Source organism: Mesoplodon densirostris, chromosome 3, assembly GCF_025265405.1.
Source record: "Mesoplodon densirostris isolate mMesDen1 chromosome 3, mMesDen1 primary haplotype, whole genome shotgun sequence".
Classification (NCBI taxonomy): domain Eukaryota; kingdom Metazoa; phylum Chordata; class Mammalia; order Artiodactyla; family Ziphiidae; genus Mesoplodon; species Mesoplodon densirostris.
This window is the reverse complement of record NC_082663.1, coordinates 152,978,168-152,994,327: the sequence shown is the minus strand read 5'-3', so window position 1 is coordinate 152,994,327 and position 16,160 is coordinate 152,978,168. Positions and strand designations below refer to the sequence as shown.

Genomic DNA, 16,160 nt, shown 5'->3' with positions numbered 1-16,160 from the left:
CTCAACGATCGCCTTTTATTGTCTGATGGGGCCCCACGTCTGTGTTCAGCCAGAACCCCCCGCCCCCCCACTGCGCGGCCCCGCACCCGCCCTCAGTCCTTGAACCTGTGGGCTGCCTGCATCTTGCGGTAGTAGCTCTCCGCCTCTGCCTCCGCGGCCTCCCGCTCGCCCAGCACCAGGCCGCCTGCTTTGCGCCGCAGTGTAGACTCCCGGCTGGCCGGCCCCAGGGCCCCGTCGGCCACACCCAGTGGTGGCAGCCCCTCGCCTGTGGCCAGGTTGACGGTGGCCACGGCCCCAAACCGCGGCTCCTCCTGGTCCACGTCACCAACAGAGGAGCCTGGGGACACGCTCGGGGCCTTCGGTCTCCCACGGAAGCCGCGAGCCAGGTCCCCCAGCTCGTAGCCAACCTCCCCTTCGGCCCCCTTGGCCCCTTGGCCCCCCGCCTTCCACTCCCAGGGCCCATTACCCGCAGACAGGTGGACCACGGGGTGGTGGGGCGCATGCGCGTCGATGGTGATGATGCTGGCGGAGTCACGGTCTGACGGCGACCTATACTGAGAGGAGTCGGAGCTGGCGCTGGAGGATGAGGCCGACTCAGCCGCCTTGGGGCCCGGCCCACCTGGGGCCTTGGACATGGCGATGACCTGCAGCAGCCGCGGCGGGTTGGCCACACGGGGCTGCATGGAGGCTGCAGCCACCACGGCGCCGCTTTTCTCTGCCATCATGAGCCACTTGGCCCGTACGGCCGCGCTACTCTTGGGGGACAGGCCTGCCGCTGCCTGGACCCCCTCCTCGGGGATGTGCACCAGCGGCTGTGGGCCGGCCCGCGGCGGGAGGATGACCCGCGGCCCGAGCCCCGGCCGCGCCTGGACTGCAGGGTACAGTGAAGGCGGGGCTGGACCCCCTTCCTCTCCCTCCTCCTCCTCCTCCTCGTCCTCCTCTTCCTCCTCGGCCATGGGCTCCGCTGGCGCCCGCAGGTGGGCAGGGCTGGCCTCGTCTGGCAGCCCCAGGCCGCGGCCCTCCAGGGACTTCTGCTTCCACTCGCTGATGAGCTGCTTGGATCGCGAGGCATCGAGGGGCACGTGGATGGTCATGTGGCGGCGGGCGGGGTCGTCCAGCGAGGGCGTGCTGACGCGGGGCAGTGTGTGGCTGAAGGTCACCATGTTCTCCTTGCCCATGGGGCTGCGTGGGGCCAGCAGGTCCACGTCCACGCTGGCCCGCTTCAGGCTGCCCAGTGAGGTCTTGTCGCGGGCCACAGGCCGGGGCACACCCTCCAGCCGCCCGGGGGGGCCCAGCTCGTCGGTGCTCACGGACTTGTTCTGCTGGTACACCGAGTCGTGGCCCCGCTGGGTCAGCGCCCGCAGCGCATCCTTGGCAGGCGCCGGGGCCGCTGGTCTCTCTGCCGGCGGGGCCTGGAAGTTGCCCACAGCGTGGCAGGCCTAAGGATGAGACACGGGCTGGGCGTGGGGCCGGCAGCCAGAGACCAGGGTCCCCACCAAGCCACAGACTTGCCATGGGGGTCCGAGAGGGGAAGTCCGCCTTTCTCCCAATGGGACAAATTCTGGCCTCAGGTCGCTCACTCTGCACATTTGGCAGGTCTGGGCCCATGAGGTTCTGCCTCTAGCTACCAAGGGACAAAACTCAGCAGAGTCCCCCAGGGTGGGGCTGGCCTCCCCTCTCAGACCTCCCCCTGGGCCCCCGGGCCTCTCCCCTCAGCCCCTCACCAGGTAGGCTGCGATGCCAGCACCAATGAGGAAGCCGGCGTACACGTCCACGGGGTGGCTGCGGTACTGCGTGATCTGGGTGAGGCCACAGACGCCCGCCGCGATGGCAAAGGAGAACACCAGAATGGGCTTCAGCAGCTTGGTGGCGTCCGAGATGACCGAGTTGAAGTACATCTGCAGCGGGGCAGGCCGGGTGGTCAGGGCAGCCGGTCCTGTTGGGGTGTCCAGGGCATGGGGCTGGGCCGGCTGGGACTCACCGACACGTAGACAGCAGCGAAGGCGGACAGAGTGGCGTGCTGGGATGGGAAGGTCTTCCTGCAAGAGGCACCCGGGTGAGCCCCGCCAGCTCTGGGCCCCTCAGTTTCCCTGCATGCTCCATGGGACGGGGGCCGGACATGCTCACCGTGCAGACAGGATGGCGTGGGTGTCGTGGCCGGAGCAGATGTCCTGCGTGATGTAGGGGTTGGCCTCACACGACGTGCCCAGCAGGGTGTAGTTGGGTTTGCAGACCGTCAGGAAGAAGGGTGCGTGGTAGCCCGTGGCCAGCTGGATGACGTCGGTCACCAGGGCTGTGGCACACAGGCCGAACACGTGGACGCCTGCGGGATGGGAGGGTGAGGGCCGGGTGCGGGAGCTGGTGCCAGACCCGCCACCCTCAGCATGCGGACGCCGTCGGGGACTCACCTACAAAGCGCACCGTCCGCCGAAGGAAGGAGTTGAAGTTGCAGCCGCCGGCGTGGATGCTGCCCTCGGGCCCGCCTGGGCCCCCGCTGCGGCCCCACAGCCGGGACTGCAAGCAGTACAGCAGGCCCTCGCCCACCATGATCTGCCAGACAGGGAGGTGCTCAGGCGGGCTCCCGGCCGCGGTGCCCACAGCCGGCCCCGCCCCGCACCAGGACTCACCGAGGCCGCAGGCGCAGCGAAGGCCAAGCTGAGGAGCATGAGCAGCGGGATAAGCTCCTCGCTGGTCTCCACGTAGGGCATGGAGAGTGTGCGGTCGTAGCACTGGAAGCCCACCGTGGCCGGCTTGAAGAGGTCGGTCAGCTCCAGAAAGTAGAGAGACACGACGGAGGACGCCACTATGGGCAGCTGCAGAAACGGGACTGGCCAGGGTCACGCCACACTCGTTGACGGAGTCATCCGCCCATGAACTCAGTCCCTTCACTGATTCATCCACCTATCCACACGTCCGTGTGGCTGTTCACCCATGGATCAGCTCATTCAGCAATCCAGTGACCCCCCCACTCATCTGTGTAACATCCACAGATCCATCCATCCAACAGAGCCATTACTGCACCCATAACTCACTCATCAATCCACTAATCACCCCATCCATCAACATTCCTTCCATCCATCCATCCGTCATCCGTCTGCTCACACATGCTTCCTTCCTTCCTTCCATCTATCATCCATCCACTTATCCATCCATCCATCAATCAACCCACACACCCATCCACCCACCCATCTATTCATCCATCAGTCTATCATCCGGCCATCAACCCTACCCACCCATCCATCCGTCCATCAACCATCTTCCATCATCCAGTCATCAATCCACCATCCATTCATCCACTTAGGCTTCCTTCCTTCCATCCACCTATCCATCCATTTACTCACGCATCCATACATCTACCCACCCACCCATCCATCCAACCATCCATTCATCAGCCCACCCATCCCCTCATCCATCCATCATTCATTTATCCAAACACCCATCCATCCATCCAACTTCCAACATCCATTCATCCATTTATTTATTATCCATCCATCTGACCACCACCCACCCACCCATCCATCCACTCATGCTTCCTTCCTTCCTTCCATTCATCCATCCATCCACCCACCCACCCACCCATCCATAGGTATGTCCATCCACCTACATTTCCATCCCTCCCTCCTTCTTCCCTTCCACTCACCTACCCACCCATCCATCCATCATCCATCCATCAATCCACCATCAATCCAACCACCCATCTATCCATCCACCCACTCATCTATCCATCATCCAACCATCCACCCACTCATCTATCCATCATCCAACCATCCACCCATGCTTGCATCCTTTTTTCCTTTCACCCATCCATCAACACACCTACCCATCAGCAATCCATCCATGGATCCATCATCCACACCCCATTCATCCATCATCCATCCATGCTTCCACCCAACCACTCACCCATCCACCCACACATTGATCCACACTTCCACCCTTCCTTCCTTCCAGCTAGCCATCCTACCCACCCACCAATCCATCCTCCCATCCATCAATCCACCCACCCACTCATCCATCAATCATCCATTCATCCAAACACCCATCCCTCCATCCATCAACTTCCAATATCCATCTATCCATTTATTCAGTTTCAATCCATCTGGCCACCCACCCACTACCCACCCACCCTTCCATCCATCCACCAATCCTCCCATCCATCAATCCATCATCTTCAATTATCCATCCATCAATCCACCATCCATTCATCCATCCATTCATGCTTGCTTCACTCACCACCCATCCACCCACCCACCCATCTATCCATCCATAATCCATCCACCCATTCATCCATACATTATCCATCCATTCATCATCCACCCTTCAATTATCTTCCATCATCCATCCATCAAATCAATCCACCTCCATTCATCCATCCATTCACTCATGTTTCCTTCCATCCATCCACCCACCCATCCATGCATCATCCATCCATCCACCCACACTTACTACCCTCCACTTACCAACCCACCCACCCTTCCATCCACTTACCCATCCATTCATCAACCCACATACCCATCCAACCATCACCCCCATCCATCATTCATCCATCCATCCCTCCCATCCATCATTCATCCATCCATCCATCCATCCAGCATGTAGCCATGAATTCACCATCCATCCACTTATCCTTCCTTCTTCCATCTATCCATTAACCAATTCATCCATCCATCAATCCACCATCCACTCATCCATCTACTCATGCTTGTTTGCTTGCTTTCCTCCTTCCTTTCATCCATCTATTCACACATCCATCAACCAACCCACCCATCCATCAACCACCCATCATCTTCCATCAATCCACCAACCATCCATCAACTCATCCTTCCTTCCATTCATCCATCCACCCATCATCCATCCATCCAGCATCCACCCATCCATCCATTCACCATCTTCCATCACCTATTCCTAACCTAAATCCACCATCCATCAATCTACCATCATACATCTACTATTCATGCTTGCTTGCTTGCTTCCTTTCTTCCTTCCATCCATTTATTCATACATCCATCTACCTACTCACCCATCCATCCATCCATAATCCCACACATCCATCCATCCATCATCTTCCATCATCCATACATCAATCCACCATCCATATACCCACTAATTCTTCCTTCCATCCATCATCTTCCAACATCAATTCATCAATCAGCCATCCATTCACTCATCCACTTATGCTTCCTTCCTTCCTTCCATCCATCCATCCATTTACTCATCCATCCATCAATCCACCCACCCACCCATCATCCATCCATCCACCTCTATCCATCTATCCATCCACTCATGCTTCCTTCCTTTGATCCACCCATCCATCCCTTCATCCTTCCTTGCATCCATCAATCTACCCACCCACACACCCATCAAGCTGTCTATCCATCCATCCATTCATCCACCCATCATCCATTCATCCACCCATCATCCATTCATCCACAAACACCCATCCATCAGCTTCCAACATCTACCCATTCATTTATTCATTATCCATCTATCTGAACACCCATCCAGCCACCCATTCAGCCTCCCATCCATCCACCCTCCATCCACCCACCCACCCATCATCCATCCATCCATCTACACTTCCTTCCTTCCTTTCTTCCACCCACCTATCCAGCCATTCAGCAACCCACCCACCCATCATCCCTCCATTCACCCATCATCTTCCAGTATCTATCAATACACCATCCATCCATCCACTTGTCCTTCCTTTCTCCCATCCATCCATCCATCCATGCACATCCATCCATCAATCCACCATCCATTCATCCATCTACTCATGCTTGCTTCCTTCCTTCCATCGACCCATCCATCTATCTGTATATCCATCCACTTACTCACCTATTCATCCATCAGTCCACCTTCCCACTCATCCATCCAACCACCACCTATCTACCCATTCAACAATCATCCTTTCACCCAAACACCCATCCCTCTGTCCATCAACTTCCAAAATCTATCCATCCATTTATTCATTATACATCTGACCACCCATCTTTCCTCCCATCAATCATCCATCCACCCACTTACTCATCCATATTCCATCCACCCATCCAACCACACACCCACCCACCCTTCCACCCACCCATCCATCCATCATCTTCCATCATCCATCAATTCACCATCCATCCACTCATCCTTCCTTCCTTCCATCCATCCATCATCCCACTCATCCATCAATCATCCATTCATCCAAACACCTATCCCGTCCATCAACTTCCAACATCCATCTATCCAGTTATTCATTTTCCATCAGACCACCCTCCTACCCATCTGTCCCATCTATCCACCCATCCTCCCTTCCTTTCATCCATCATACATCCATCCTGCCTTCAATCCACCCACCCACACACCCATCCATCCACCCACCCACACACCCATCAAACCATCCACCCATCCATCAGCCCACCCATCCATTTATCCATCCATCCATGCATCCATGCTCCCATCCATCATGCATCAATCCTACATCCATTCACTCACTCATTCATGCTGCTTGATTCCTTCCTTCCACCCATCCATACACTACCCATCCATCCACCTGTTCATCCATCTATTCGTCATTCATCCATCCTCTCCCATCATCCATCCATCAATCCACCATCCATCTATCTACTCATTCTTCCTCCAACCCACCCATCCACCTATGCATCCACCCACCTACCCATCTACCTATACTTCCCTCCACACACTACCCATCCATCCACCTGTTCATCCATCTATTCATTTGTCATTCATCCATCCTCTCCCATCATCCATCCATCAATCCACCATCCATCTATCTACTCATTCTTCCTCCAACCCACCCATCCACCTATGCATCCACCCACCCATCCATCTACCTATCCTTCCCTCCACCTACCCATCCATCATCTGTCCACCCACCTACACTTCCTTCCACCCTTCCCTTCTTCCTTTCTTCCACCCACCAATCTCTCCACCCATGCTTGCTTGCTTCCTTCCATCTATCTACCCACGCATCTATCATCTGTCCATCATTTTCCATCATCATCCATACATCAAACCACCATCCATCCATCCACTCATCCTTCTTTCCATCCAACCATTCATCCATCAATCATCTTCCATCATTCATTCATCAATCCACTGTCCATTCATTCACCTACTTATGCTTCCTTCCTTCCATCCATCCATCCACCCACTCATCCTTCCTTCCTTCCATCCATCATTCCATCCTACCACCCACCCATCCATAGATACATCCATCCACCTACACCTCCTTCCTTCACTCCTTCTTTCCTTCCTTTCACACACTACCCAACCATTCATCTGTCATCCATCAATCCATCATCTTCCATCATCCATACATGAATCCACAATCTATCCACCCACCCATCCATCCATCTACCCCATCTTCTATCCAACATCCAACCATCCACCCATGCTTGCTTCCTTTTTCCCCTTCATCCATCCATCAACCCATCCACAGATTCACCCATCCATCCATCGACCCACCCACCCACCCACCTGTCCATCACTCACCCACCCATTCATCCATCATCCATCCATCCATCATCCATCCTTCCATCATCTTCCATCAGCTATCAATCCACCTCCATCCACTCACCCAACCATTCCATCATCCATCCATCCATCCACACTTCCTACTTCCGCTCACCCACCCATCCACTTACCCATCCATCAATACACCCACCCATCCACCCACCCATTCATATATCAACCATCCAACTATCATCTTCCATCATCCATCCATCAAACTACCACGCACTCATCCATCCTTCCTTCTATCCATCCATCCACCCACCTACCCAACCATCCACCTACCTACACTTCCTTCCTCCCTTCCCTTCTTCCTTTCTTTCACCCACCCATCCATGAACCCTTGTTTGCTTGCTTCCGTCCTTCTTTCCATCCATCTACCCACCCATCTGTCATCTATCCATAATCTCCCATCATCCATCCATCAATCCACCATCCATCCGCCTCTCCTTCTTTCCTTCCATTTCATAATTCACCCATCCATCATTTTCCATCATCCATCCATCAATCCACCATCCATTCATCCATCCACTCCTGCTTGCTTGCTTCCTTGCTTCCTTCCACCTATCTACCCATACATCCATTCACTTACTCACCCATCCACTCTCCCATCCACCCATCTATCTGTGCATCCACCTATCAACCTACCCATCCATCCATCCATTCATCAGCCCACCCATCCTCTCATCCATCCATCATCCATTCATCAACCCACTCATCCATTATCCATCCATAAGTCCACCATCCATCCACTTAGTCGTCCGTCTATCCAGCCATCCTCTCATCGATCAATCATCCATTCATCCAAACACCCATCCATCATCAACTTCAATATCCATCTATCCATTTATTCTTTCTCCATCCATCCAACCAACCACCCATCTGTCCACCCATCCATCCATCCTCCCATCATCCATCCATCCACCCACCCACCTATCCATTCTCCCATCCATCACCCATTGATCCACCTTCCATCATCCATCAACCCACCCATCCATCAATCAACATCCATCCATCTATTCACCTATCCTTCCTTCCTTTCATCCATTAATCCACCCACCCACACACCCATCAACCCATCCATCCATCCATCCATCACCTATTCGTCCATCCATCCATATACACTTCCTTCCTTTCCCCCTTCCTTTCTTCCACCCACCTATCCATCCATCAATCCACCATCCATCCATCACCTATTCATCCACTCATCCATCAATCATCCATGCATCCAAACACCCATCCCTCCGTCCATCAACTTCCAACATCTATCTAACCATTTATTCATTTTACATCCATCTGACCACTCACCCACCCACCCATCTGTTCATCCATCCACCCATCCATCATCCATCCCTCCATTAATTTCCATCATCCATCCATCAATCCACCTCTATCCATCCATCATCTTCCATCATCCATCCACCTATCCACCCATTCGTGCTTCCTTCCTTCCTTCCATCCACTCACCCACTCATGCATCCATTCATCTTTCCACCCAACCACTCATCCATCCACCCAGCCTTCCTTCCATCCACCCACCCATCTATCCATCCATAAATCAACTATCCATCCACTTACCCATCTATCAACCCAACCATCCACTCATCCATCAATCATCCATTCATTCAAACACCCAGCCCTCTGTCCATCAACTTCCAATATGCTTCTATCCATTTATTCATTTCCCATCCAGCCGACCACCCAGCCAGCCAGCCAGCCATCATCCATCCATAAATCCACCATCCATCCATCCATCCGTTCATCCACCCACCTTTTCTTCCTTTCATCCAGCCATCCACCTATCCATCCTCCCATCCATCATCCATCCATCATCTGCCATCATCCGTCCACTCATACTTGCTTCACTTACCCATCCATCAACCCACCCACCCTTCCACTCATCCATCAATCATCCATCCATCCATCCATCCATCAATGCATCCACCCATCCATCTACCCACCCATCATCCATCCATCCACCTATACTTCCTTCTTTTCTTCCACCCACCCATCCATCCATCAACCCACCCATTTCCCCCATCCAACTATCATCCATCCATCCATCCGAGCACCCATCCTCCATCCATCCTCCATCCATCATCTTCCATCATCCATCTACCAATCCACCATCCATTCATCCACCCACTCATGCTTGCCTTCTTCCTTTCTTCCATCCATCTATCCACCCATCATACCACCCACCCATCCATTAGTCCATCCATCCACCCACCCACTCACCACTTCATTCATCTCTCTCCTCCAGCTACCCTTGCTGTCTTGAACAACCTAGAAACAACAGACAGGTTCCTGCCTCTGGGCCTTTCCTCTCAGGGATAGAAGGACGCACTTAGACACTCCTCTGGAGTGTCTGGCCCTCCTTGGAGACCCCCTTCCTGGCACCAGTCTCTCCATCCCTTGCGCTGCTTTATTTCCTCTGCACCCAGTACCTCTATGTGCCAACTTCACACTCAGCCCTGAGAAGATGGGCATCTGGTCCATGGCAGGTGCTGAATAAATGAACAAATTCTCTGAATTACTCATTTGTGCAACTGTCCTTCTGCATACCCTGATCATGTGTCCTCAGGTGACAGGCACACAGCACACATGACATTCCTGCTCACAGCAGCTGTGATGAATGGGCAGGAGGCTAAGGTTCAGGAAAACTGAGCTGCGTTTGACCAAGTCGCAGACATGGCACCCGAGGAGGGCAGGGGGGCAGGATCTACACCTCACTCACTCACCCACTCGTGCTGCAAAGCTATTGAGCAGATTCCAGTGGAACCTTCTTATGGAAGCAGAACCTCCCGGTGTCCTCTGCCTCCCCTTCTGGTCCAAGGATCTCAAACTCAAACCCCCACCTGGGCCAGGTGGGGCTGGCACATCTGGGGACCAGAGAGTAGGCGGGCCCCTAACGGCGCCCAGCTGCCTTAGGAAGCCCCCACCTCCACTCGATTTGTATGGTGCCTTGAGAGGGGCCTCGGCCCTCTATGCAGCCCTGGCCAGGGGCTCCCAGAGGGGAAGTGCCAAAGGTGGGATTGCAGAAGCTGGGCTGGTGTGCAAGGAGCATTTATTGAGTGCCTGCTGCATGCAGGCATGAGGCCCAAGGCAGTTAAATGAAGCCACCTGCCTGGGCTTGCATCCTGGCTCCACCTCTTCCCCGTGCCTCAGTTTCCCCAGCTGAAAACAGGACCAATAAAGTGGCCACCACCCAGGGCTTCAATGCAGGACTGGATAAGCAAATACACTGAAAGCGCTTAGAGTCTGGCACACGTGGAGCCTATAGTGGTATTAGCAGCAGTTAGCAGCTGCCTCCGTGATCACGGTTAGGGTCATCTGGCTCGGCGGGCAGACAGCATCAGGTCACAAAGAGGGTTTAGGTGGGGACTGGGAAGCGCCTTAAAATCACCAAATCTTTCCGCGACAGGGTCGTGCTGAAGACCCCCCACGACTTTCTAAGTCCCAAGCTGTGTGGCTATAATGCCTGGCCGGCTCCCCTGCTTCTCCTCCAGCCTCTGCCCGCATCTGCCCGCCGGACCAGACTGGAGGGAGAACCGGCGGCCCCTGGTGGCAGGTTGGGTGGTGGGGGTCCCCAGTCAGAGCCCGCCACCACCTGAGGGTCTGTAAGTGCCTCTGGAATCCCAACACCCGCCTCTCACCGCTTCCCAAGACCCTCGGCTGAAAACCAGGAAGCCCTCAGCGCAAATCTCTGCACCAAAGGAAGATCACTCACACACACCCACGATGTCGAGCCAACTTGCTTGCTTTGGGGGCGTGTGTGTTTAAAAAAAAAAAAAAAAAAAAAAAGAATGGAACACTGGCCGTAAAGGAAATGCTGACCGGGACTGGGATATGGTTTTGCGCCCACTGGGTCAGTCAAAATCCAGACGCCGCTAACGCTCGGGGCAGACGCAACTGCGGGAAAACAGGCACGCACGTGGGGGCCTCCGTGGGAGGACTTTGGGGTCTTTCCCTTGTGACCACACCCTGCTCCCCAGGGAGGTACCCTGCAGATAAGCTCTGCACACTTGTGTGGGGTGACACAGGCCAAAGGACTTAAAGAGTCTCCTTCTAGGAAAGTCTGTGAGACACAAAGGCTAGGAAGCACCCGAGTGCCCAACTCCCTGGGGCTGGGGCCCAGCACTGGAGTACTACATAGCAGTGAAAAAGGATGGGGCACCATTTCCTGGGACGATGGTAAGCAACAATCTCGGCCAGAAAAAAGCCAAGGGCAGGAACTTGTGTTTGCAAAGGTCGGGGGGGGAGGCTGCATATCTGGTGGACTTAAATGGGTGTGAAAGGTTTTCTGCGAGGGGACACAGGGGAGAGTAGTGGGAAGTGGAGGGGGTTAGGTGCCTGGGGGGGGGGTGTTGTCTCCGTGATGCCTGGAGAACACTGAGAAGGTACAACCTACTGTAATGAGGATTCAAATGCAAATCTGAAGAATCATCAGATTTCCTGTCCATTGGGGAAGTACCCAACAGCCTGGGTGACCCTGCACAGGGTGGCGGGGGATGCTGTTTGCTCAGGTCTGGTAGCCACCCCCCCTCCACCCACACCTTGTCTGGGCCCCTCGCTGGAGCTGGGTTTCCCCGGCACGGCAAGCAGGGTGCACTGTGGGTAACCCAGGTGCTAACCATCTAAGTGTGGCTACACGTTGTCTGCTGGTCATTAGCGCTTAATATGTGCCCGGTGGCTGCATTTACCATCTTTTACTTTTTAAACACTCACGAGGCCTTCACTATGTGCCCAGCCTGTTCTATCAGAGCTTGGCGAAGTGCAGGGATTTCAGTTCAGACCTTCAGGCCTCCGGCCCTCACGCTGGAGGAAGACAGCGCATCCATACCCCGCGCCCCCCCACCCATGGCCCCCAGCGCCTTGCTCCAGCCCCTTCATCTGCGCTGCTGACCCGTACCCCAGACTGCAAGCCCCGCCTCCCAGCATCTGCCCAGCTCCTGCAGGACAGCCTTCTGCGCCTCTGCAACGCCTACTCGTCCTACAGAGCCCAAGTGTTCTGACCCACCCCCACCCCCAGGCACCCTAGCTGTGCCTGGACCCGAGGCTGACGCGACCTGTGCCCGTCCCTCGGCGTGGGGGTCCCCGAGGGCCGGCGGAACTGAGGCCTCTGCCCCTCCCCCACCAGCGCGACCAGCCCCCCACTCACCTCTACGAAGTAGAAGCAGGGCAGAAGCGTCATGCTGTCCTTCGGGCTTTTATTCTTCTCCTTGGTCGAGATCATGGTGCCGGGGGCGCCACAGGCCGTGGTGGGAGGGGACAAAGCCGCGCTGGAGGAGGGAGGGGCGCAGACTGAGCCCTGGGGGGGACGCGGAGCCCTGCGCCCGCGGAGGAGGGGCGGGTCAGGATGCGCAGGAACCGCCCAGGGAAACTGAGGCCGGGGAGAGGGGAGCCCACGACCTCCCCCGCGCACTGCGGCCCTGCCCAACGCTCCGGCTGCCACTCCGGATGGGGAGCCGGGAGGGGGCTCGGCAGAGAGGGCGGAGACGGCCTGGCCGAGGAGCCTCCGGGCCGGGGTCCGTCCCGCGCGTCAGGGCGGGGGCCTTCGGGACCGGAGGAGCGGTGGGGTCCTCGCTCAACCCGAAGGCCCCTCACCTGGCGCGCAGGCGCTCTGTGGGCGGAGCTGGCGGCGGCGGGGGCTGCGGCGCGGCGAGCACAAAGCCAGCCCCTACCCCGCGGGGGCGGAGGGGAGGTGGGGAGGGAGGGAGGGGCCCCGCCCGGCCCGAGACCCCGGGCCCGGCGGCCTAGAGGCGGCGCTAGGGGCGGGGGCTCTTTGTCTCGGCGCGTCGGGGGCGCCGCGCGCGTCCGTTGCCGTCCCGCCCCCGCCTGCTCCCGCGCCCTCCGTCTCTGGGTCTCCGGGGTCTCGGTCTCCCGCGGGGCCGGGCATGGGCCGGGGTTTGCGGGCTCCTCCCCTCCTGGACCTCTCGGATGGGCCCGGGGAGCCCCATCGAGGCCGGGCGCTGGGAGAGTGTCCTGGTCTCCGGGTTTCTCGCGTCTCTGCCTCCCTCCCCGGCGCGCGTTTCCATGGCGAGCTCCCGGGCGCCTGGGCCTTCGGGAGACAAAAGAAGCTGGGGCGGGGGCCGCCCTCACTCCCGGGCCCCCGCGCCGCGCACCGCCCACCTGCCCCCTGCGCCCCGCCGGGGTCCTCCCTCCGCTCGTCCAAACCCGGCCCCTCGCCGAGCCCACAGCATCCAGGACGCACGGCCCGGGATGCCCCGGGATGCGCGGGCGGCGGTAGGGCCCTCGTGGTGAATTCACATGAGGCTCACTTAGGCAGCGCTTGCTCTTTGCAGGTGTTTCCTCTTTTCCACACACAGCCATGTGGGGTGGGACCAGCTGACCGTCATTTGACAAGTGGGGAAGCTGAGGCCCCCGGGAACTTAAATCTCTGTCCGCGGTCTCCAGGCCCAAAACGGCAGGGTTTTATTCAGTTCATTTTTTCACCGTCTCCTGAGCACCTCCTGTATACCTGGCCCTGTACAGTCACGGGGGAGACGCTGAGAACTGGGACAGACCCCCGAAATCAATCCCGCAGTTAAGCGTCCAGTTAAGGTCGGGGGTGAGGGCTGCAGGGATGGATAACCCGGTGTGTGCAGCCACTGGGCTTTATTCGCACGCAGCTGTTCACACTCCAACCTGTTCCTGGCCGTGGCCCTTCTTGTTTTAAGAGACTCAGCTGCATGTGTCTTCAAAGATGACTGTATGCGCGGTTAAGGGTGGGGCCCAGAGGGTTTGAATCCCACCGGGGCCTCCATTTGCTCACCTGGAAATGGGCATAACAAGGCCGCTTTGCGCATGGGGCACACCGGAGCTGTCTGTCCCGCCTCCCCAGGCCTGATGACCACTGGGCCTCGGTTTCCCTGCCAGCCAGGGGTGGAGCCTGGGCTGGGCAGCCGTTGGGAATCCCGGTGTTGAAAGATGACCACAAACAGCCCTCAGGAGGCGGGAGGAGCGGAAACTGGGGCAATCGCTCTTGGAGGCCTCCTGGGGGCAGGAGCAGGAAGGGGTGTCCTGGGAGGCCCTCCTGACAGGAGGGGGTCTGGGGCAATATCAGGAGCCGGGGTGGGGGTCTTCTTCCTGTCGATCCCCAGAGGTGGAGGAGCCAGGCCTGGCTGTGATGGCACATGGCCCAGCAGTGGGGCCTGGACTTGCTTCTGGGGCACTAGGGAGCCATGGCGGAGTTTAGAGCAGGCAAGAGGGATTGAGCACGCCAGGTGCTGCTCAAAGACTCTTGCACATATTAACCCACTCGATGCTCACCACAGCTCTACCAGGGGAGCGGCGGGAACTGTTCACATCCTGGTACCCAGACAGGGAAACAGGGCCAGAGAGGGGACCTTGAAGTCACCCAAGTAGGAAGGGATGGACCTGTGGGCTCTGGAGTCACCCATCTCTCCGGCTGTGCTCTGTGCAAGACAGCAGCCTGGTCCACGGGCAAGGACAGGGTGGGCGGCAAGGTGGGGCCTCAGGAGGGAGGATGCACAGGTGGGAATCAGGGAGAGTGGAGATGGGAGGCAAACTTGGGGGGACACTGGTCTGAGGCAGGGGCCATGTGGGGGACACGGCTGGGCGGTGGGACCGTGAGACTTGGCAGAGACCAGGCCTGAGCCCCAGGACCCCACCATTCAGGCTGGGTGGAGGACTGCAAGTCCGCCCTGACCCCTGCTCCTGCCACCCTCCCCAGTCCTGCCCTGCAAGAGCCCCCCCAAGGCCCCAGACAGGAACTGGTGTCCTAGTGTTCTGAGACGTGGGGTCCACCACCAGCCCCAACCTCTTGGTGTCACCTTGGAAATAAATCCTATTTTTTTTAAAGTGAGGTGTCAAAAATAAGTAAAAGTAAAAATAAAAATAAAAAATTGAGCTGAAATTCACATGACATAAGATCAGCCATCTTAAAGTATCACATCCACTGGTTTTTGGAAGGAGCACTCACAGAGTTGTGCAACCAGCTAATTCTAGAACATTCCATCTCCCCCAAAGAAACCCATTTCCTTCAGCTATTATTCTCCTAACCCCCTAACCCCCCAGCCCCTGACAACCAGGAACCCACTCTCTGTCTCTATGGATCTGCCTGTTCTGGACGTTTCCCATCAGTGGAATCGCACACCGTGTGTCCTTCTGTGTCTGGCTTCTCTCACTGAGCATCATGTTCTCAAGGTCCATCCACGTGGTAGCGAGTGTCGGGGCTTCACCCCTTTTCACGGCTGAGTGATGCTCCCATGTGTGGAGGGACACGTCCGTCTGTTGAAGGGCATTTGTGTTGCGTCCACCGTTTGGCCACTGTGAACACGCGTGTGCAGGTTTCTGAGGCCCTGTCTTTGGTTCTCTTGGGCACGCACCTAGGAGTGGAACTGCTGAGTAATATGACAATTCGGTGATTAACGTTTTGAGGAGCTGCCAGACCTTCCCCAGCCGCGGCATTATTTTACATCCCTGCCAGCCTGTCTGAGGTTCCAATTTCCCACCTCCTCACCAATGCTGTATTTTTTCTGCCCTTTTCATTCCAGCCATCCTAGTGGGTGTGAAGTGGTGTCTCGCTGTGGTTTTGATTTGTGCATTTCCCTGATGACTAATAATTTTGAGCATCTTTTCATGGCATGTTGGCCATTTGTGTATCTTGGGAGAAATGTCTATGC

At 56.5% G+C, this 16,160-nt stretch overlaps 2 protein-coding genes across 2 annotated transcripts in view; one reads left to right on the top strand and one right to left on the bottom strand.

The window, feature by feature from the left end:
• The window catches only part of BSG (basigin (Ok blood group)), a 252,324-nt gene that overhangs the window by 175,340 nt on the left and 60,824 nt on the right, over positions 1 to 16,160 (top strand). The window lies entirely within an intron of this gene.
• On the bottom strand, positions 93 to 12,748 carry PLPPR3 (phospholipid phosphatase related 3). Its single transcript, XM_060092431.1, has 7 exons — positions 12,674 to 12,748; positions 2,628 to 2,813; positions 2,409 to 2,550; positions 2,128 to 2,323; positions 1,982 to 2,039; positions 1,725 to 1,898; positions 93 to 1,439 (listed from the first exon to the last, which is right to left on the bottom strand). Exons 1-7 carry the CDS (start codon positions 12,746 to 12,748, stop codon positions 93 to 95), a joined length of 2,178 nt encoding a protein of 725 aa, XP_059948414.1.